Source organism: Rhododendron vialii, chromosome 3a, assembly GCF_030253575.1.
Source record: "Rhododendron vialii isolate Sample 1 chromosome 3a, ASM3025357v1".
Lineage (NCBI taxonomy): Eukaryota > Viridiplantae > Streptophyta > Magnoliopsida > Ericales > Ericaceae > Rhododendron > Rhododendron vialii.
In genome coordinates, this window is record NC_080559.1 from 30,198,797 (window position 1) to 30,221,390 (window position 22,594).

Genomic DNA, 22,594 nt, shown 5'->3' on the forward strand with positions numbered 1-22,594 from the left:
CCACCTTGCAAGGAATAATTTTGTACAGCTCAAATTTTGGGTTAATTGATTTATGGTAGTCAATTTGTGGGTTTAGGTCATCTGATTTTGGACAGAGAACGGTGGAGAGAGGGGGAAAAAAATTAGTATTGCAATTGAATAGTATTTTATAAGAATAGAGATGATAATAGAAAGTATTGGTGTAAGATTAAGAGAGATTTAAGTAAGTAAATTAAAAAAAGAGATTAGATTATTAGGTAGCTAAAATACTTTTTATTTTAGTGTACATGCTCTTAGCGCAGTGCCCTACCCTTAGCATCTCTATAGTACTTACGAGTAGAAAAGTACAGTTTACAGATTTTGGTCGTGCACATTTCAGCACATGTTGGGCTTTGGTGTTTTGTGCCACTGCGAGTTCCCAATCAAACTGGGGATGGTGTTGTGCACCGATCAGCCGCACAGCACAGTACTGTGCGGCATCTGAACCGTCCGTTCGGTAATTCAACCTGCATAGCACCTCCCCTGGATTCGTTCTCACTACCCATTCCCAAATATTTTCCATGTTCTCATTATCTGCAACTTTAGTGCATATTCTTTAACCTTCATTACGCTTTATCAGCTGGTTAAAAAATGCTCGGGAGCGCGGTGATAAACTTTGAACACAATTCACCAAGGTTAACGTAAAAGTTCCTAACGATTAACAATTCTTATTGTGGAAAAAAAAGAAAACAAGAAGAAGAAGCTGGGAACACAAATCGAACAATCATATCATCATGTTAAGAAAGGCGAAAGATGTATTATTGCTTCTGTTCAAACCATAACCTAACACACTTTTATATAGGTTACAGGACGCATAACATGAAAATAAGCATATTAAGGAAACCTAGACTAACTAGGAAACATAAATAACATCTCACTTAAATTCAAGTAGGTCTATCAACTTGAATTTGAAAAAAGCCAAGAGAAATTAGGAGCAGTCATGCCAAGCCAAGAGAAACTAGAAGAAGCCATGAAAGAGAAACGGCCAGGAGAGCCAAAAACAGCCATGAGCGAGAGAAGCCATGACAGTAGAGATTTGAGGTGAAATTCGAGTGTACGAGCCAGTTACATATTACTACGAGTGTCCGACAGATGGCAATGAAGTTTAGGCTACTCACTGAGAGCAAAAATTCCACAGGATCTAGACCTTATAGCTTTGATACCATGTTAATAAAGGTGAAATATGTATTATTGCTTATGTTCAAACCATAACCTAGCACGCCTTTATATAGGCTACAAGATGCATAATAAGGAAATATGTATATTAAGGAAACTTAGACTAACTAAGAAACATAAATAATAATTTGTCTAAACTGGAAACATAATAATAAATCTTAAAAAATATGGCAACATAATATTTCTTAATGTTATGTTAACAACTCAATTCACAAATTCACGTGCATTCGGACAGCACGTGAGGGGAAGTGTTAGACTTTTGTCCCACATCGCTCATCATCTAAGTCACTCAAACATGATTCATATAATCTAAAGGTTACTTCACCTATTGTCAATTTGTTTTAGTTTGAAATCTTCCAAAAAATTTAACACATCCAATGTCAATTGAAAACGTCATTATTCATTTCCGTGTCCGTAACATTACCGTTGTTCTAATCATTCTTTAAAACTTTATCTATGTTTTCACTTTCCCCATAACATCTACGACTATGATTCCTACGCAGAGAGAGAGAGAGAGAACATCATCACCCTCGAGAAGCTTTTAAAGTTGCCAAGTGGAAGTAGTAGAAGTTAGGTATTGGGTCGTTATTCACAATTATAACCACATTAAAGAGCAAAAAAAAGGCAGAAAACTAGTAATAATAATATCTAATAATAAAGTAAAAGCGCGTATCCTTTTCATCAGAGCTTAATTAAGCTCTAAATTTTCCCAATCCTGATCATTGTTTAATCGAATTCCCTAAACCAAAAACGTAAAAGGGGAACAAACATCATTCCCGAGGTAGATTTGCTTCGGAATCCAATCCCCGAATCATTTGGTCCTTGATTAGCGTTTTGTTCCGGTTTTTCGGAATATTAAATTCTCCAACTTTAATCAATCCAGCTTTTGATTTTTGAGGTTGGTTTAAGAGAACAGAGAACAGATACTTCCCTATCCATCCATCCATTCATCTCACAATGCTCCAATGTCTAGTGCCTCATAAAGTAGAGTACAGCTCATGTCCTCGACATTGACTCCACACCAACCCCTCCTCCTATTAACCCTAATTTAATCCCAAAGCATTCGCGTCCATAACTTTTTGCGCGGACATCCGAACACAAATGTATTCGACACTGTCCGTCACATGTAAAAGTTTTCGAAATCCTCTAATGCTTGAATCGAATAATTTTGAAACACCCTTATGTTTGTTTGAGAATCTGTGCACACATATCTGTATCATCGGTTCATTAGTCCACTCTCTCTCTCTCATGTCCATTCTCTATCTCCTAGCTATCCACCGCCCCCTATATGTTAGCCCACTTCTCTCTCTGCCCATTCCTCATCCTTATTCCTTCCCCTCCTTTCTCTCTCCTCTCTCAACAGTCTTCCTACTACTATTTCCCTCCCTGCCTTTTATTTGATTTTTATATATACTTTCTGAATAATTTAAGCGCAACCAATGGACTACGGCAGGCTCGGGAAGACCGAGCCTACTTCATCGAAATCAGAGCCACTCCCGAACCAACAAGACGACGCCACGTCACTACCGAAAACCACTGCGAAAAGGTACAGAATAAAGCTGCTTTTGGTGTTCGCATTGGCCTTCCTGGTCGCGTCGGCCGTATCGGTTTCGGTTGTGGTCGGGATCCGGGCCAGGGCCTCGGGTGTTTCCAGCGGCGACCGGAAACCGACGGTGGCCATATCCCGGACCTGCAGCAGGACCCGGTACCAGAGCCTCTGCATCAACTCGCTCCTCGACTTCCCCGGCGCCACCTCCGCCGACGAGCACGACCTCGTGCACATCTCCGTCAACATGACTCTCCGCCGCGTCGGCCGGGCGCTCTCCGCCTCCTCCGACATCAACAACCTCGCCATGGACCTCCACGTGCGGTCCGCCTACGACGACTGCCTCGACCTCCTCGACGGCTCCGTCGACCACCTTGCTCGCTCCCTCATCGCCGTCGCCGAAGGCAATGCCCAGCCGACCGGGTCGACTGAGGACGTGGTGACGTGGTTGAGCGCTGCAATGACGAACCAAGACACGTGTGCGGAAGGGTTGGAAGAGGTGACGTTAGAATCATTATTTCCATTTATCGTTTCCTGAGATCAACGAAATTCAGTACTTGAATAGTTAGATTACGGTTAGGCCAAAAGTCTAATGGCATAACGGAAAGATATTAAACCTCGATATATTTACGATGGTCAAAATATGCTAAATTATATAGCTTCATTGAACTGTTGCAACAGGTGAGCGGGAGCGTGAAGAAGCAAATGGAGGAGAGGTTGAAGGACTTGTCGGAGCTGGTGAGCAATAGCCTGGCGATTTATGCGGCGGCGAGCGGGGACGAGGATTTCGTCGGGATCCCGACACAGAATCGCAGGAGACTAATGAGTTCTGCCAGAGATCAGGGGCAACGTCGTTTCCCGGCGTGGTTGGGGAGGAGGGAGAGGGCGTTGCTGGAGATGCCGGCGGCGGAGGTGCAGGCGGATATAGTGGTGGCGAAGGACGGGAGCGGGACGTATACGTCGATCATGGAGGCGATCAAGAAGGCTCCAGAGCATAGCGATCGGCGGACCATTATCTACGTCAAGGCAGGAAAGTAAGTGAAAAGTGGGAATATTGTACTCCTCGCTCCGTCCCATAATATTTGTCCGGTCCGTAAAATGAAGACGTAAAAATAATATAATTTTTGCAAGAAAATTTTAATTTTTTTTCAACAATTCACTAGATATCAATAACTTCTTTTAATTTATGAAAAAAAATTGAATTTTTTTTTTAAAGAAATACATTATTTTTTAGTATTCTTTTTTATGAACCGAACAAATATTTTAGGACGGAGATAATATTGTTTACTTGACCTTTATGCTTCTTTTTCCCTTTGGCGATGTGAAAGGATGAAAATAGCACCGATCATTTTCCCCCCCGAATCCTCATTTGAGTTTGGACTATGGCATAAAGTCTTGATTATGATATACTGTACTAATATTCGCTTTCGCATCGAATCCATCGATTAAGTTATTGACTCCACGTCGATCGGTTGTTGTGGAATTTTTTTTAAATCTCACGTGAACTATATAGTCATCTTTACGTAGCCAAGGATCCTGTAGTGCAGAATGTACATACTGCCTAGTAATATAGTATAAAGTACTTAGGTTTAAAAATTCACATCATAGTAAAAGATTATTATAAGACAAGTGGCACGAAATTCTTTTTCTTTCGTAATAGTCAAATTACTACGGCCGAGAAAAAGATGGAACAAACTCATTAATGTTTGTTTGTTTTTTTTTTTTTTTGTTGGGCAGATATGAGGAGGAGGATTTGAAGGTGGGGAGAAAGAAGACCAACTTGATGTTTATAGGGGATGGAAAGGGCAAAACCGTCATTACAGGCGGCAAAAGTGTAGCCGATAAGATAACGACATTCCGCACTGCGTCATTCGGTAAATTTCATTTCTCCGATCTTTTGTCTCATTAAAGAAAACGTTAATCTTTTTCAGATTTAAGTCATAATGTGTATATGTCAAAGGGCATGAGCGACAGCGAAGGCGAGTAGTGAAAGAGCGTTGTCTAAAAATACCTTACACTATTAAATTCCATAAAACGAGAACTACGACCTGAGCAGAAAAATACTACTGAAAATAATTATGTGACCTAGGTTCAAAGTGAACTTTTCCTCCATCGACTATCATATATTGAGTGGGGGTGTTTCCACTAATGAATAAGTTGTTAAGAGAATTTTTCGCAATTAAGTTGTTAGTTGTTTTCGACAGTAAATAAGTTGTTGAGAAATAACAAGTTGTTTTCGATAGTAAATACGTTACAGACGAGCTTGTGAATAGAATTACTTAAGAAAAAAAAAATTTTTGGTTGAAAACTCTTATACGATCTTTCACATGGAAGAATCCTCGTATAGAGGATCCAGATCCCTGCAAAAGTAGATTTTTTCCGTAAGAATTCCTTAGCCTGTCATTTTTCAAGATTGTCGGTTGCTTTTATTCTTTATACCCACATCCTGTAATTTAGCGTTTGTCTGATTCAAATAACTGCCCTTCCAATTTTCCATTCTCAAAACCATATCCCCTCACTCTCTCTCTCTTTCTCTCTGACACATATCTTCCTATCTCCTTATCTTCCATGACTTCCATTGGCATTTTTTCCGGAACAATAATTCTAACACCATACTCAACTATACATATATCCAAATACACACACTCACAATAAATGTGGGTTTTATATACACTGAATGTATAGTGTGTACGAGCTTTATTCCTATTGAAATAGAGATATGTGATTAAGTTTGTAATTGAATGTGATGGTAGAATGATTATTTCCAGAATGCGGCCCCGCATAAATTGTTGCAACTCCATAAAGAACATCAATCATTCTAAATAACCAATGCCCCATTGTTCGGGCGGAAGTCATGCGGGCCAAGTTCAGTATTTTGACCGCCGTAAGGTCATGTGGATTTTAATCTCACCTAACCTGTCGGCGCTTTGACTTGTAGTGTTATGAATGTGGGTTTTGCTTAAAAAGTCAATTTAACTTCTTCTTTTTTATTTAAATTTTTTTCGCATTTATAAGTTTTACGTCAAATTTTTATAATTTATTGATTAATCTTGACGAGAGGAATCGAAAAAGTACAAAATTATAATTGAAACTCACAAATTTTTTCAAAAAGACAAAAATAAGTATAAAAAAAAAAGAAGAATGTCCTTTTGAATTATTTTTATCTTTATTCAAAAAAATATGAGTTTTGATCATAATTTTGTATTTTTCCGATTCCTAAGTTAAAAAGTTTGATCCAAAACTAACAAGTACAAAAAAATATATGAATAAAAACGAACAAAAAAGTCACGTGACTTTTTAAGCCAAACGCAGCCGAAATAAAGAAATAAATTCGTGTCTTCGCTAACACCAACAGGTTTTGGTATTTTACTACCATACAAATGAAACACACCAATCAATCTACTTCTTCTTTGAGTAATTATTCAATAATCCGGCAGTACCGCCACGTGGTACTCTGGACCACTTTACAATCGTACGTTCACGTGCGGACTTAGAACACTTAGCTCGATCTTAACTCAGTACTTGGTCTCTTTTTTGTTTTGATCTACAGCGGCTACAGGCAACGGTTTCATAGCCCGTGACATGACATTCGAGAACTCCGCTGGACCAAGCAAGCACCAAGCCGTGGCTCTGCGCATAGGCGCAGACCACGCCGTGGTCTACCGGTGCGAAATTCTCGGATACCAAGACACGCTCTACGTCCACTCCCAGCGCCAGTTCTATCGCGAATGCGACATTTACGGGACGGTGGACTTCATATTCGGCAACGCGGCAGTGGTCTTGCAAAACTGCAACATATATTCCCGAAAGCCCATGGCCTCCCAGAAGAACACCATCACGGCCCAAAACCGAAAGGACCCGAACCAAAACACCGGCATCTCCATCCACGCGTGCAAGATCCTCGCCACGCCGGACCTCGAGGCCTCCAAAGGGGCCGTCCAGACCTACCTGGGCCGGCCCTGGAAGAAGTACTCTCGGACCGTGTACATGTTGTCCTCCATTGGTGGCCACGTGGACCCCCGCGGGTGGCTGGAGTGGAATGGCGATTTTGCCCTTGACACGTTATATTACGGCGAGTACATGAATAATGGACCCGGGGCGGGGGTGAGCCAACGGGTAAAGTGGCCAGGGTACCAGGTTATCACATTGGCCTCGGAGGCCAGTAAGTTCACGGTGGCCAAATTTATTTACGGGTCGTCGTGGTTGCCCTCCACGGGGGTGGCGTTCATAGCCGGGTTATCGGTGTAAAAATTTTGATTTAGAAATGTGATATACACATATAGGGGATTATTGATACTCTGAATCCATAATTGGATTTGGGAACTCTGTTTATCATTGTCTTCCTCCCTTAACAATTGGTGTCAAATAAATCTTACGACACGAGCTGGCGACAACCATCCTGAAAGAACTTTGAAGAATAATAATAAGGTCTCGATGTGTTTAGTAGTATTAATCATCTTCCTCTAATTGTAAATAGGATATTGCACAAACCTTTCGCATGGAATATTGATGGTGAAAATGAGAGGCATTTATTACTTGTAGTCTTGTATATATTGCTGGGTTTTTGTTCCTTTCCACATTTGGTTTTGGGCGTTTGCTGGTTTGTTGCTGCTATAAAATGAGAATTTTGCAGGAATGGCCATCTTCCAGAAGGAGAAATTTCCTCTCGCTTGCACGATAATTTCTCCTTCCGGAAGGGCAGAAGACACAAGCACTACTATAGGACGTATCGTACTCTGCAAATTATTGTGAAATGTCTTTGGTCGTGCTCCGAGAGCAATGAATAATGTTTCCAACGTGGCTGACTCAAGCTAATTTAAATTTGAACCATAGAGTAACAGTGACATGTTGGATTGAGATTGGACGCTAGTCCTAATAAAATTATTATAACCCCCTCCACATGGTCCCCAATCGAGGCAGGCCACATTAGTCGTTTTCGGTACAAGTTTTCGTTTAAATAGCTGGTTTTTTTCCATTAAGTTTTTCTTGTTCTGGAATTTCAGCCCATGGTCCGTCCAAAAGGGCTATTTCAGGACCACAAAGTAGTGGAGGTCAACAAATCGAAATGCTCATCTAGTAAGGTCTGGGGTCACCAAATTGTAAAATGAAGACAGAAGCAAAGTGATGACGAAGACAATGCAAAAAAAGGTACTTATGTGAAATTGAGAGCATCTTTCACAAACCGGGGATGAGGTCAAGTAGCCAGCTTGGTAGCGGTGCCGAGTGGCCAATTCAGTCATTCATCTTGACAATCGACGGTTCGGATCTTCATCCGAGTAACGGACATCTTGGATTTTTATCCATTCAAATTAGATCCAAACCGTCCATGCTGAGATGAGCGGCCGAGCGGCCCGGCCACTCGGCACTGGCAGCGATGCTGGGCAGCATCTCCTATTTATGGCCTTGTTTGGATCAACTTTCTTTTCAATAGGTTATCTTTTTTGACCTTCTACATGTATTAAGCCTTTAAGCTTTTCTACTGTTAACTTCGGAGCCTCTAAATTAGTTGAGATGTTCGCAACGTGGCTCAAACATCTTGTTATAAATAAATAAAATATCTTCTGTCAAAAGAAAAAAAAAAAGACCCACTAACCATCCGTAGAATATTGACTGAATTGCCTATACAAAACTTGGAAACTAAATTTAAAAGTTAACCGCAAGGTTTATCCAAACAAGGCCTATAAAATTGTGTCTTTTGTATGAATGTAATGTTTTTACTTTGTTTCGATAATTTGAAACCAATCTCAACAATGCAACCTTAAATCGCGTGGCCGCACCACAAGTCAAACTCCATCTCACAACTCTTTCGAACTAAGTATTTCCCACGAGTTTTCGCTTACGGGGAGAGTGGCAAACACTGTAAATTTAGTCGGTGGAAACTAAAATTTGAAAACTCACGGGGAGGGTGGCCAACACTGTAAATTTAGTCGGTGGAAACTAAAATCTACAAAAGAAAACTGATTCTTCTTCAGGTACTTCGGGTAAGAGTAATTCGGGAAATATCTGTTAGCTTGTAGGAGTATATTTTTTTGGCACGAGAATTTATTTTTGTATTCTTTTCTTTTTACTATTCACATGTATGTGAAAGGTTGTGTTTATTGTTTTGTATGTAGCATACTTGTTTACCGGAGTAAGAAAAAAAAAGAGTGGAGACGGTAAAAAGATAGTGCAAAAAGGGACCTCGGGATGCTGCCAAGCGCCCTGCTGAGCGCATCTAAACCGTCCATCTCTGCAATCAATAGTCCGAATTGAAAACAAACTCTTCCAAGGCCTTGAATAAACTCTTTCCTTGAAGAGTTTGTTTTTAATCCGGACCGCTGAAAACACTTGTGGACGGTATAGCGCTTGGCAAAGACCACTTGGCAGCATCCCCAATCCACAAAAATCACTGCTTTTTTGCACACATTGAAGTTCATTATATATGCTTCAGATCCTTTAGTCAGATGAAGTACTAAAGGCATTAGAAAAAGAACAGCTAATGTCGTTAATCTGGACATAGCATCAGAAGTACATCTCGATTACTACTTTTCTGTACAATTCAGAGCAAGTAACAAGAGAATGAGATTCAAGCCATTTAGGACAAGCAGAACTCAACTGAGTCACAACGACGAACTTCCAGTTTTCATTGCAAAATACCTGGGGGGGAAAAAACGAAAAAAAACTTCGATAAAATTTGAACACTCGAAAGAATGAGAGCTGTAATGATCTTCTCAGCCTCCAAGGAGAAAACAAACACAGCAGAAACGTGAGACCATTTCACAGGCTCTTCTCTCAGCCTCAAGGGAACCAGCCTCCAAGGAGAAAGCAAACACAGCAGAAACGTGAGACCATTTCACAGGCTCTTCTCTATGAAGTCCCATATTCTCTCTTCCATATAGATTCTGTCGCGGAGCCGGCGAGGCATGTGCCGCTCGTCCGGAAAAATCAACAATTCATAAGGCTTTCTGGCGTCCACTAACGCATTCACCAGCCTCGCTGTGTGTCTAAAATGCACATTCTCGTCGATCATTCCGTGCACGATCAACAACTTGCCTTTGATATTGTCCACGTGGTGCATCACTGAGGCTATCTTGTAACTTTCTTTATTTCCCGAGGGTAAACCCATGTACTTTTCTGTGTAAAAAGTGTCGTACCCATCCCAGGATGTGACAGGGGCACCAGAAACAGCACAGGCGAAGATGTCAGGAAATCGTGCTAATGTCATGGCAGAGAGGTATCCGCCGTAGCTCCATCCATACAAACCGATGTGGCCCACTTTTGCTAGCCCTTGTTTGATGAGCCATTCAGCTCCGGTCAGTTGATCCTCAGCATCAACGCGACCGGCATTGTACTTCAGGGCACTTTCAAACTTGAGCCCGCGCCGAGCAGTTCCTCTGTTATCTAACTGCAAAATGCAAAGTTTGGATGAAGACTCTTTCAGTTTTCCAACCAAGTTGCAGGCAGAGGCCGAATCATAGATATTTGTAGAGAACAAGAGGAAAATGATAAACTAAATTTAGGATCCACCGTCAACATTTCCATAATTCAACAGTTCATCATCAAAGGAGTAGACAGTGGAGTTAAGAGTATTTCACAGTGCCCAGCAGCAATAAGCAACAAATAGCACAAATATAGCATTACACTAAAGTTCCCAAGCCAATCAAATGGGAAGATTCAGAAAATATATGGAGGCTCCAAATCTGCAGCCTTTGATAAGTTGCGTGCGTGGAGGAAACTTGAAGGTAGAGAAGTACTAATCAAATTATAAGATCATTAAACTAGAGTTTAATAGAATAAAGCAAGACTTTAAGATATATGTTCAGTATTTAATCACCTTCCATACTAAGACGCCTTTGCTCCTGAGATACTGAGCTCTCATGTCAACGGTGTTTATCCAAGAATCACTTACAAGTTGCACGCTGGGACCACCGTACACACTGACCATGGTTTTATAGGGTGGAGGTCCAAACTTTTCCACATCAGGTTTGTATATCGCCCCATACAAAATCGTATCATCACTTGCTTGTATTTGAATTAACTCAGGGGGCTGAAGTTGAAGACTTTTGAATCTTGGAATTGGGAATGGCTGTTCATATAGAGACACAATTAAGCTTCCATCTTGCAACGAGCAAAGTGAAATTCTAGGTGCAGAATTTAGCGAATCGTAAATATCAACAAATCTCTGCAGCTGATGATCAAGCACAACCACGTGTCTTCCTTTCCCCTGAGTCAATCTTAGTGGGGCCTGCAGCGGGTAGCTCCCATCTGGGAACAGATTAGCACAATAAAGGTGAGACTCCAAAGATCCGTCTAGAGTTCCCGTGAAATATACAAGTCCTGCAGCCTCATTTACACCAGAAATTTGCTCAACCATCCAGTCGCCTTCGGTAATAGATCCCACGCATGCACCATCAGTATCATGCAAATAAAGGTGTCTGAATCCTGTTCTTTCACTAGCCCAAATAAACCCGCCAGAAAACAATCTCGTAAGCCCTTTGTCTAAAGGAGTGAAGCAGTCGTGCAGGTTAACCCATGTTTCTAGTTCTTCGACCATTATAACTTTTCTTTTACCTGTTTGGATATCAAACTTGAGGATCTTTAGTTTAGAATGTAATCTGTCCAAAACCTGAGCAGTGAGAATATTTTCATGCATCCAGTTGACTCTTGCTAAATATTCCTCATCGTTATGTGGAAGATTCTCTTCTCCACAGTGAAGATCCATCCAAGTTACAGGGCCTCCATTGGCAGAAATCACGCCAAGTCGGACTTTGACATTTGAAGCCCCAGCAAAGGGATAAGCATGGTCTTCCTGTGCGTCTGGACCAACCATACCTTTACCCTGGTGCATGATTCTAAAAAGAGGTATCTCAGATGAATCAACTTGTGTGAATGCTATAAATTTGCTGTCCATAGACCACCAGTACCCATTCTTCCGATCCATTTCTTCCTACAGTCAGCACACACATGTATAAAGTATTGATTAAGGAATCATGTGCTCAGTAAATTTTATAATGCTCTCTTTCTTTTTCCAGAATTTTTCTTGGACTCTTCTTCTAAAAAGAGAAGAGTTTTATTTAATAACAAGGTACATCATTTTTAGGATGTTAAAAAATGGAACCACAAGTTACAAGAGGAAAGGAGGGAGTAAATATCGCACCTGGGCTATGTATTCAGCAAGACCATGAGTCTGAAATATAAAACGAGAAATTATTGCCATATCCAGCGAGAAATATGAAAGAGCTCACAAACACCACAAACATGCCAACAAACACGTCACGGGATATGAATATCATAATAACTTCGACCAAGTTATTTAACTTTTGAAACACCAAGCCAGGTGAAACATTTTCCACAATGTCTCATTCAACAAATGCTGACAACATTCACTCAGGACTAGGTCAGCATCTAATGGATCTATTTTCCTTGAATATCATCTTTCATCGGAACCTTTGATCATCCTGCCGAAACTTCCATACACCATTACTCTCTCAGTTCCAACTCCTAAGAAATAACTACAACTAATGGAACCAAGAAAAGTATCAACTAACAGAACTGGAAATGATTTGTCTTCATGTTCCAATTTTTAATGTGGGTCCTCAAAAGCTAATCAGAACTCTATGGATTTACCACGCATGTCGTTCATGTTTTAAAAAAGAACAATATCAAAATGATTGTGAAGTATCTTATTTCAAATGAGAAATTTAATTCCCTTTTTTGCCACTCTCATTTGGGTTACTTAAGACCCTGCGACTTCAAAATATTCAGAAAAACACGGTGGCTGAAAAAAGACCATTATATTGAAGAGATACAACAAATAAACTATTATGTTTCTAATTGTTCAGGCACTAAAATACTAGGAACACAAACAAATGGGCATACTGTAACATTCAGTGATTCACAGACTGACACATGTGCATCTGTTAAAAGAGTCTCATAAGGCATGTTCTCTATCTGTACTTTATAATGCTGTTGATAGTATCTGATATGCAAACAGGAAGAAAGCAATCCAGCAAGTATATATGGAAATGTAAAACTAAAGCTTACCAGAACATTGCCATCAGCACCAAATGTCAACTGTTTTGACTCGTTGCATAAGAGGTTTAACACATGCAACTCATAATCCCTCACATAAGCAAGCATGGTACCATCTGGTGACAGATGGGGATCAATGATGGGAGAGCATGGTTTGCTTGGAAGCTTAAGCTCTGGTTGTAAAGACATATCTTGAAAATAAATCTGTCAAATGAACGATATCAAATTCACACTAATATATGTAGTAGCGTACAACCAATATATTTGGTTTCTCCAAGTCATTGATGATAGTACAATGCCATATCATCATAATAATTGAATAATACTTAAAAATAATGACAGATCAGAGATAGAGAAACTTACCCCTGCAGGCAGCGGCACCATGACTGTCTTCTTCTTTGAGCTCATCTTCACCCATTCATACCGGGTTACGCCCAGCCCACGCTCCCTCAACCTCTCCCTCCTCAACTTCTCTTCAGCTGATATGTTACTCTCATCAAGCCCACCATCCGGGGGACTAAAAAACAATTCTTGCTTACATGTCTTGAGATCAAATGTGAACAATTTCCTATTTAAACTGTAATCGGGACTGAACAAATAGGATACCAGACTATCATCAGGACTGAAGCTGATGGAAGTCGGTGCACCATAACCGGGCAACGGGTACTGCACTATCTCTTCAACAGGAAAAGGAATGCAATCATCGAGAGCTTTTGAAACAGTCGTATCAGTTAATGGCATCTCGCAGGCAAATGATCTCGAACGCTTCAAGTTCTTCCTTGTGTCTGTCTCAGTGGATTGCATTAGAAATAAGTGGCCAAAACTGAGCAATTTACGCACGCATCCTTGCAAACGAAGCCCCTATCAAAAAAAGAATCTGCCAGAAAATGGGAAACTTAATAACTAATCAATTGGGACTAAAAAAAACGAGACCAACATAATATAACTACTCAAAGCCTATGCTTGTTAGACCATCCACAAAACCCCATTCTACGTTTGGATAGCTGTGGATTCAAATCAACCAATTTGCCCGTATTGTTCCTTAACAACAGCTTAAAGTTAGGTTATATAATATACACATGGAATCCGGTATCGAGTTTGAGAGCTTTATCTTCCTGGATTGGAAATGACTATTTATAGGAGTTATCAAAAACCTCCATCCTAAGAAATGTTGTTACTCAAGGATCCCAATAAGATGCATCTCTTCTACCTCTAATCCATCTTTCATTCCAGTTTCACAACCTACAGATAAAATTAAAAAGCACTTTCTTTCTCCTCAAGTTGAACGTCGAATCCCTTCAATCGAAATCCACAGCTATTCAAATGGAGTCTCACTCCCTTTATTTCAATGAACAATGAGTTAAAAAAAAAAAAATTGAACACAAAACTTAATTAGTTAAAGCACTCCAATAGGCAGCATCAAATTCACCCTTAAATCATTTCTGAAAAAACCCCACCTTATCCCAAAAAGTTTTTTTTTTTCCCCAAAAAAACTAGGGTGTCAGGACCAACTTACGCGCAATCAAAGTTAGGTTATTTTAGCCATAAAGTTTTAACTAACCCAAAATAAAAACCTAGATTTGCAAACTAACTCAGCCTAATACCATTATTAGCCTTTCGCTAATGTATGATTTGATTACAACACATTACCAGCTACGAATTTCCACGGATAAGGTACAGGATACCGAATCCTGATAGCCAAACATTTAAACAACAATCCGATTAGGCACCAGATAGCCGCAACAAATCAACGAATATATTAACCAGCCGAATTCAATTATACATACACAAAAAATACATATGCCCATATAGTACGCAATAGATACACATGCACAAAGGCGTGTTTACAAGTAAAGACGAAGGACCTGGGAAGGGGGAAGGTTTGATCGGCCATGAAAGCGAAAAGGGATCCGATTTTTTCGTACAGATTCCATTTTGGGAATGGAAAATTTTGACGGTATGTGGGGAAACGGAGGGATTCGGGTGGGAAAAGGGTATCGGGGAATCGATGCTCGGAGACGTCGAGATCGTATGATTCTACTTCGACTTTTGGGGAAAATGAGATTTGGATTGAAGAAAAATAGGTAGGGGACAACACTACGTAGTACTATGAAAAAAAGCCTGACAGAAAAGGAAATGGAAATTGGTTTTTTTAAGTACTCAGTTTTTTTTTTTTTGGATACTTCGGAATATTGGTTTTTTAAAGTACTGACAGAAAAAGGAAACACGGTGAAATGTGGTTGTCACGTGGGTTTTTGGAGCAAAGTGGTTGGTTTGAGTGGTTTGACTCGCAATGTTAGGTACCCATCATGAAAGGCATCTCGAAAATATTTCGAATGGAGAAATTAACGTCTCAGATTTTCTGTGAATCTGTAACGTTAGTTTTTTCATTCGAGATAGTATCTTTTATGGGTATATAAAATTATTGTTGACTCTTCTTCGAGGAGTTTTCCTTTTTAGGTTTTTTTTTTTCGATAATCCACCCGGAAATTCTTTTATCTTATGTAGTGATCTACTACTCGTTAATTTTTTTTTATGTATCTTTTTATATCACCAATTTCTTATGTATTTGCAGTTTCATAACAACTCTTGCTTAAACTCAACATTAGTCACGCTTTCTAAAATAAAAATAAAAATAAGATTAGAACTAATTCAGTATAGTAAGAACATGTAATTACGATCGAAATGTGCGTAAGCTGGACTCGTACATTTGAGTAATAAAAAAAAAAACTTGTGGCTAAGATCGTGAGAAGTGATCGCATGAAGTTTTATTAAGAAAAAATGAATAAATATTGCTCCCAAAAAAAAGGAGAAGAATGTTACCGACAAGATGGTAATGAAGTGTAAAAGTTACTCTGAAAAAAGAAAAAAAGAACAACGGAAAGATTACAAGAAAATATATTTTGTCTTACCGATCGACACAGAATAATAAGTCGATGCCAAGTTTCGATCACAAAGAAAAAAGGTTGCCAAATTTCGATCACAGTACGTCAAGCGAGTTATTGAATACTCTCAATCTTTTGTACACGAGTCCTATTATTAGAAGTCACCCCCTAGCTTTCGTATTTCTCCCTCTTATCATCATAGCTTTTGTAAGATATAGATATAGATGTGGATTTGCTGTGTTGGCACATTTTGAATGGGCTAAGCTAGCAAGGGGACCACAGGTGATACGTGTTCCATAATATCAACATGATGATCCAATTTCAACCACAGGTGAAGGAGACCCACCAACAATATATCATTGACCAAATTATGTCAAATGGATTGCAATTCAGTGTTGTAATTTTTTTTTAACAAGATTAATTCATTTTTCAAATCATATCAATCAGTACCCGATCAATATGATTTTTGATATTCTCTGCGAGCTCTAAAAAGTGAATAATTCTGATCAAACCCGAAAAAGACCCACAAATAGCCCAAACTGAAAGGGGGAGGTAAGACTGGACGGGAGCTCAATCTCAAGGCTATTACAATGATTCCCAAGGCTATTACAAATTTACAATGATGAGATGATAGATCGAGCTCTCTCTTCTCCGATCCTTGGAAATACTGTACAATTTCTCAAATAAAAAAGATTATTTCCAGGTTCATCTCAATTATGGATCCGTTCATTTCCTTATGCTTATTGACAACATCAAGCTCATGAAAACTTAAAATTGATTAAGATATCATTTGATGTGAGTTTGAATCACATTTATCTTGGGAAAAAAAAAAAAGATCTCAACAGTAGATCAAAACCAATTTCAATCTTTTTTTTATTTTTTTTTTGGGATGTGTTCCGAAATCATACCGTACGATATGTGATCAACATGCTTGATGCTGCGGATAACTTATAAAAAATTGAATTGTCCCGATGATTAAAGTGGGCTCGGGAATAACCTTTTTTCAAGCCGAAAATACGTGCGTTCACATAACACCGAGGGGTTTTCACTTTCTATCTTCACAACACAAGCTCCAGTTTTGGTGAGGTTCTCGGCTGATTTCATTGTAACCAATATAGAAAATGTGATATGGTCGTTATCTTTGTAAGCCTTGCCTAGCAAAGCGCAGGAAGGTTTGCATAAAGATCCGAAAGACTAGATCAATCAAGAAACTCAGAAATATTTCTGACGAGTCCTCAACGCATACCGAAAGCATCAATTCCAACTCCTCCAAACTTTATACATCATGTGTTGGAAATCAAGTGCAGTAACATCAAAGAACGAGAACATGAACATCCGTGTCTCATTATAGGCGTATTTTACTTTCTAATTTCAGAAACTGCTGGTGAAGCCAACGAAACAACCTATAGTACTCCAAAAACGGATTGAAACCGCAGACATGGACTTACAAAACTTTATATTTGCTGTTGCATGAGGAGAACAAACATCATGTAGAAGCTGCAAAGATAAGTCTGGCTTCACGACACTGCTTTGAGCTGTCATCGAGGAAAGTTCTTTCTCGTGTCTTCATAGCCAATCAGAACCAGAGAAGAACCACTCCAGTCGAACTCGAGATGTCCACCGCATGAGAAACTAAGGATCTGAACAACTCATAGACTGTTTTTTATTTGTCTACACATCTGAATCTTCAACTTCAGTGCTCACCACAAAGCTGGGAAATGCTAAAGTTATGTCCCTGGAAAAAAACGAAATGAAAACGAAGCATGACAAGGGAAATCAATATTGCTGACAGGTGTAAATCATGATCCACTGATTCAAAAGTCCCAACACGATCATTTGTCGGGGAAAAACCTTGACAGTTGGCTTAAACATCAAGAGGAAGAGGCCAATTAGAGACAGAGAGTAAACAAAAACAAGTTTTTAAAAGATAATGCAATGAATCACAATAGCAAATCCAAATCGTTGAAATTCACTGATTATAAGCTAGCAATGAAATCGCTACTCACTTTAGATACGGAAGAGTCATGTTCTTGATCAGAGACGGATTCTTTGATACAAACTCTTTCCACTCCTCTTGATCGATCTGCCCATCACCTTTTGCATCTGCATCATTGAATGTCTGTGGCAAAAGACCATCTTAGGATCATCCAGTGTAAAAACCATGAAAGGGGAGGGGGGAAACGAGGCAGAATTATAGTGGTACCTTATCCACAATCAATTCAACAATGTCATCCGAAAGAACGATATCAGATTCATGTAAGAGTGCCAACACCATCTCCTTCAACTGCCACATACCACACAACTATTGGCATCACATAAAGATAAGGCGCCTAAGTTAGCAAAAGTGCAAACTCCCTCTCTTCAAATGTACGAAAGAATATCTGAATTACTGTGCGATGTAAAGCAATGAAATGAAACAAGGAAGATACAGTTCGCAATACTTGCCTCATCTCGCTCAATAAACCCAGTGTGCTTTAGATCGTACAATCGGAATGCAACTGCAAATGAGTATCCTTAATTTAGAACAGAAACGGAAGACTTTTCTTGCAACAAATTTCAGGGTTAACCCACATGAAAGAAGTATCAAAGGAAACCATAACATAAAGGAACCTTACACGTAGTTTTGTCAGCTACTGATGCATTTGGATGAAAGACACCTAATGAACGAACAAACTCTCCAAACTCAATAACCCCGTTGCGTTTGATATCAAACAAATCAAATATCTGCATACACAAGACATAGAGACTATACTAGTCAAAATAGGAAACATAATCCAAGTGTAGACAAACAGAATGACATTCAGTACATCAGTAAACTTTTCACTTAATATTGAAAAAATGGAAGGAGCCGAAACAGACCCTGTCCGCAAAGAGATTCCTCTTATTTCTGTTCCTGAAGAGTGCGAGCTGGAACTCTTCCTGATGAAAAAATTGCGAAGTTGCAAAGAAAAAATTTATGAATATAATTTGTAAACATCACAAATTGACTAATTATTCATCTCAGTTGGTTAAATCAAACTTGTAAAAGAAATAGATTGATAGAAATAACCAACAGAAATCTCATGCCTATAATGGACATACCTTGTGAATAAGCCCATCATTGATAATGGAACTGCTCAATTTTTTAAATAGCTCATACAAGGCCTCTACTTCACTCACGGTAACTGCAATATGAACGAAAATAAAATTGTTTTGATCGTCAGAACTTTGGATAGCTTACGATCCGATTTCAGATCAGTTGAACAAAGACTACATAGCAGAGAAAACGTCATTGTTCTTAACAAAAATTATGCAAATGGGTATCCAAGCAATTCGCCTTCGCTTTGAAAAGAATATGTTTGTGAGTAATGCATACTCACAAGGTGTTTCAGCCGCAAGAACTGTGGGCTCCTCGTATCCGGGTGTCCACCTAGTGTTCTTTGAGCATAAGCAGCCCATTAAAGCATGTAGAGATTTTGTTGACAAGCTCTTCTTTCGTGCTAATGCATATAGTGAGAAACCCACCTGCCAATGCCAATCAACAAGAAAAGGTATTTACACAAATGAAAATTCTAGGAAACGCACCATTCTATTCGTGATTTGATTTTATTAACAGACACATAATATTTCAAGATTATATTACAGGATGTCAACTAAACGAAATCAAATCTGTTGCTCTTGTGCAGATAAAGTTCAAAAATCACATTGGGCAAAATGGACATCTGCAAATACTATTAAATGAACATCAGACAATAGTATCAAAATAACAAGATTTGAGATTGCCATGGAATAGCTTTGTAGACGGATTATGCAGGACTGTAAAGGTATCTGAAAAGGCATGAAGACAATGGAATGAAGAAGCGTTTGTTTCGCCCATTAGTTTCCCTACTACTTCCAAATTCCTCCGCAAATCCATGATCTAAACATGACGTAAAGAGGAACAGCTAAATCTTAATGGTCAAACTGCACGTAAGTATGAGTGTGTGTGTGACCTTGGCATGCAATCTCGTCAGGTGCAAACCTAATACACCTGCGGCCGGAGGAACTACAAAGGTGAAAAGAGAACAAGATTCTCGTATATGCTCCTGTCTAAGTAAGCAGAGCGATTTCCAATGAGTTGATTGGTGGATTGGTCTTGTTCTTGTACAAAAAAAGACAAGGAAACAAAAGTTGAACACACCCCCTTGCAAGTGTTAGGTCATACAAAAGATCCAATTCCTGAGGCATACAATGAGAAGAATGAGTTGATAGATGACTTTGACTTTCATTATCACCACAAACACAGCAATCTGATGAAGCATTTCAGAAACTGTCATTATCCCTTGTTGCAAAGTAGTACCTTTGAACCAAACAAAAGCATTTTTTCTGCAACTGGCTTAGCCAGATTTACATATGTGCAGCTCCCCATAGAGGTACACAATTTCTCTCCAATTACAAATATGTGGAGAATAGTTTGTGACTTTGTTCTACACTAATATTTCTGTTTCGAGAAAAATTTAACAAACCCTTTTTTTGGTAAGTTAATTTCCATTAAGAAAAAACAACCGAAACAGAACCAATGGCATACCCTTGTAGAGCAACACAAAACACAACCCCACATACATGTGGGGCCCACACGCACTAGTGTGTGGATCCTACATGCATGTGAGGGGTTGTGTTTGGATGGTTGTGTATCAAGACTTTTTGGTAGACCAAACAACCAGTTACAAGCTAGCTAAGGAAGCAAGAAGCTATCCAAAGCAACTAGAGACCAAGACTGAAACAACACAACCTACTCATTCACATGAAAAACAGGAGGAATTCGCCAACTGACACAAATCAAAACGGTTTTCATCTGACTTCTACGCCTCCAAGAGATATTTAACAAACTTTTTTTATAAAGCATACAGAATTAACCCAATAGAGAGAGAGAGAGAGAGAGAGAGAGAACAAAAAGAAACAAGGAAAAATGAGAGACAAAAGAAGAAACAATAAACACAAGTGGAAGTCGTAATCAACTTGTACTGTCCATTTTGGTGGGCTAATTACCTATTAAAAAGTCATGACCACCTAAGACCCAGCCTTGTTTCCAAGGACTGCTTGTGAGTGGTCTCTGGACTATGATTATAACCTGTCTGAAACCCGATTATGTAGACCCGACGCACTTCTTCGTATGAGCCTCAGTACACATGAGGGAGGGTTTTCCGGCTCTGAGCCTCTGAGGTGGTCTGGATTTCCAACACCTCGGGAAACTGGTAGCAGGCAAAAGGGCTCAGAGAGCAGTGCAGGGGGGAATTGCGTGAATGACAAGACTGGCGTGAGACTTTATACAAGACACGGGCGGCTAATTTTATTCTCTTATACCTATAATGGGATCTGCGTTTGATCTTCGTACGTGAACATGTGCTTTTTAGCCGAACAACGTTAAATCTTTAACATCCTTGTACACTTTGCTCAATTATTTTATCCAATGATATTGGCTAGCGATTGCGTAACCATGCACGATTTATAGCCTATCAAATAAAAAAAATTTGTATGACTTTTCCTAACTCCTAAAAAATTAGTATGTAAACAACTGGGGGACTGTAACTCGAGCATTAAAAAAAAGAATATGCAATTCTGAGAATGAAAATAAATTAATTAATTAGTGAATCCAATTGGGATCAAATCTCATTCATTTACACAGTACCAAAGGAGAAACCTTAAAAGGAAAAAGCAGATGGATTGTTAGGCAATCTCATACACTCATTAGCTTTAATTAAGATTCAAAAGGACCATTAGTGATAAAAAATAAAAAAAAACTATTCATCTAACTATTGTAAACGAGAAAAACACAGGAGAATCGAGGCTGAAAGAAAGGGGACAAAGATTATTTTATTTTATTGCTATTGATTCGACAACGAAAGGGTAAAACAATAAAACCACAAAACTTTTCTTCTCAGAATTTTAAAGAGGGACATTGTTCTTTAGAAAACAAAAAGTACACAATTAGATCAACAACTGGGGATCAACGAAGCACTAATCATTTGGTCTTACACAAGAAAAAAGGATAATTATTTTGCAAAAGAAAATTATGTCCCCATAATTGTTTTCCAAAAGGTAATTCTTGAATGAGGTAAAAATTTGGCAAACTTAATCGCCCATTTGAGAGAGAGAGAGAGAGAGAGAGAGAGAGAGAGAGGGGAAATGCAGAAACCTAAAAATGTGTAGAGAGAGAGAGGGGGGGGGGGGGGGGGGGGGGGTGGAAATGCAGAAACCTAAAAAAATAAGTATTTTTTCAGATGCTCTCAACAATCCTTAAGATCAGCCGACAGAGGGATCTCGAATTATTAGAACTCAATTTATTAGAACAATACACAACACAAGCCATAAAAAATCTCCAGTTCATTAATAGCGAGAGCTTTTTCTCAGCGACGAAACAGAGCTTCCATGCACATCAGAGAACAAGAATTAAGAAACTAAACTGAAACCCAGAAAAGGGTAAAGAAAGTAAAGCAAGCATTTGGAACAAAAACCGCACTTCATTGATATACACAGAAAAGTATATAGAGAGAGAGAGAGAGAGAGAGAGAGAGAGAGAGAGAGAGAGAGAGAGAGAGAGAGAGAGAGAGAGAGAGCTGACCTTTTCGGTGCGGCGAGCGATCCGGGGAAGGCTGGGATTGTTGATCTTTGCTTCGCTTTCTTGTGGGTTCTTTATATATACTTGCAATTCTACTTAATTACTATTGTTGACTGTATACTTGTTTTGTTTTCTAATAAGCTTTCGCTTTCTTCTCACCGTTTTGGCGCATTGTTTATCAGAAGACAGACACAGAGAGAGAGAGAGAGATACAGACTGTGAACTATCCTTCCAGCAATAGTCTTTTTGGTTTGGCATACGTCTGTACGACTGTACCCACGTATCCGTATTACCCCCGGGATCCTGTAGGAAGGCGGAGCGTCTTGCAAGAATTATAATGCGGCGCAAATCTCATCAATTAATGATTCAAATTAAAAATAC

The 22,594-nt window shown here is 39.3% G+C and overlaps 3 protein-coding genes across 5 annotated transcripts; 1 reads left to right on the forward strand and 2 right to left on the reverse strand.

Moving 5' to 3' along the window:
* Positions 1 to 2,264: 2,264 nt before the first annotated feature.
* On the forward strand, positions 2,265 to 7,281 carry LOC131319802 (probable pectinesterase/pectinesterase inhibitor 61). Its single transcript, XM_058350201.1, has 4 exons — positions 2,265 to 3,239; positions 3,422 to 3,774; positions 4,478 to 4,614; positions 6,291 to 7,281. Exons 1-4 carry the CDS (start codon positions 2,634 to 2,636, stop codon positions 6,986 to 6,988), a joined length of 1,794 nt encoding a protein of 597 aa, XP_058206184.1. The 5' UTR covers positions 2,265 to 2,633; the 3' UTR covers positions 6,989 to 7,281.
* A 1,919-nt stretch (positions 7,282 to 9,200) lies between these two features.
* Positions 9,201 to 14,970, reverse strand: LOC131319803 (uncharacterized). Its single transcript, XM_058350202.1, has 6 exons — positions 14,617 to 14,970; positions 13,115 to 13,628; positions 12,764 to 12,955; positions 11,877 to 11,906; positions 10,554 to 11,666; positions 9,201 to 10,124 (listed from the first exon to the last, which is right to left on the reverse strand). The coding sequence occupies exons 2-6, from the start codon at positions 13,553 to 13,555 to the stop codon at positions 9,573 to 9,575; spliced, it is 2,328 nt and encodes a 775-aa protein (XP_058206185.1). The 5' UTR covers positions 13,556 to 13,628; positions 14,617 to 14,970; the 3' UTR covers positions 9,201 to 9,572.
* Positions 14,971 to 16,837: 1,867 nt separating this feature from the next.
* On the reverse strand, positions 16,838 to 22,390 carry LOC131319804 (calcineurin B-like protein 4). Of its 3 annotated transcripts, none has more exons than XM_058350204.1 (9): positions 22,217 to 22,390; positions 18,996 to 19,140; positions 18,718 to 18,800; positions 18,496 to 18,555; positions 18,252 to 18,360; positions 18,082 to 18,134; positions 17,840 to 17,920; positions 17,643 to 17,755; positions 16,838 to 17,371 (listed from the first exon to the last, which is right to left on the reverse strand). In XM_058350204.1, exons 2-9 carry the CDS (start codon positions 19,072 to 19,074, stop codon positions 17,308 to 17,310), a joined length of 642 nt encoding a protein of 213 aa, XP_058206187.1. In that variant the 5' UTR covers positions 19,075 to 19,140; positions 22,217 to 22,390; the 3' UTR covers positions 16,838 to 17,307. The 3 variants fall into 3 exon arrangements, with proteins under 3 accessions (XP_058206187.1, XP_058206188.1, XP_058206186.1); XM_058350205.1 differs by lacking the exon at positions 22,217 to 22,390 and adding an exon at positions 20,644 to 20,668; XM_058350203.1 differs by lacking the exon at positions 22,217 to 22,390 and adding an exon at positions 19,955 to 20,038.
* Between the last annotated feature and the right edge of the window lie 204 nt (positions 22,391 to 22,594).

What these genes read in the sequence shown, in the direction of transcription:
- LOC131319804 (XM_058350203.1), bottom strand. Translation starts at nt 20,023, where the DNA reads ATGGGGAGCTGCACATATGTAAATCTGGCTAAGCCAGTTGCAGAAAAA. An exon ending in AGTAGCTGACAAAACTACGT is followed by an intron (nt 18,135 to 18,251) that starts GTAAGGTTCCTT and finishes ACTCATTTGCAG; the next exon opens with TTGCATTCCGATTGTACGAT. An exon ending in ATGACTCTTCCGTATCTAAA is followed by an intron (nt 17,372 to 17,642) that starts GTGAGTAGCGAT and finishes GTTTTTTTCCAG; the next exon opens with GGACATAACTTTAGCATTTC.
- LOC131319802 (XM_058350201.1), top strand. Translation starts at nt 2,634, where the DNA reads ATGGACTACGGCAGGCTCGGGAAGACCGAGCCTACTTCATCGAAATCA. An exon ending in ATCTACGTCAAGGCAGGAAA is followed by an intron (nt 3,775 to 4,477) that starts GTAAGTGAAAAG and finishes TTTGTTGGGCAG; the next exon opens with ATATGAGGAGGAGGATTTGA. An exon ending in ATTCCGCACTGCGTCATTCG is followed by an intron (nt 4,615 to 6,290) that starts GTAAATTTCATT and finishes TTTGATCTACAG; the next exon opens with CGGCTACAGGCAACGGTTTC.
- LOC131319803 (XM_058350202.1), bottom strand. Translation starts at nt 13,555, where the DNA reads ATGCAATCCACTGAGACAGACACAAGGAAGAACTTGAAGCGTTCGAGA. An exon ending in TTGCTGAATACATAGCCCAG is followed by an intron (nt 11,667 to 11,876) that starts GTGCGATATTTA and finishes TGCTGACTGTAG; the next exon opens with GAAGAAATGGATCGGAAGAA. An exon ending in AAGGCGTCTTAGTATGGAAG is followed by an intron (nt 10,125 to 10,553) that starts GTGATTAAATAC and finishes TGCATTTTGCAG; the next exon opens with TTAGATAACAGAGGAACTGC.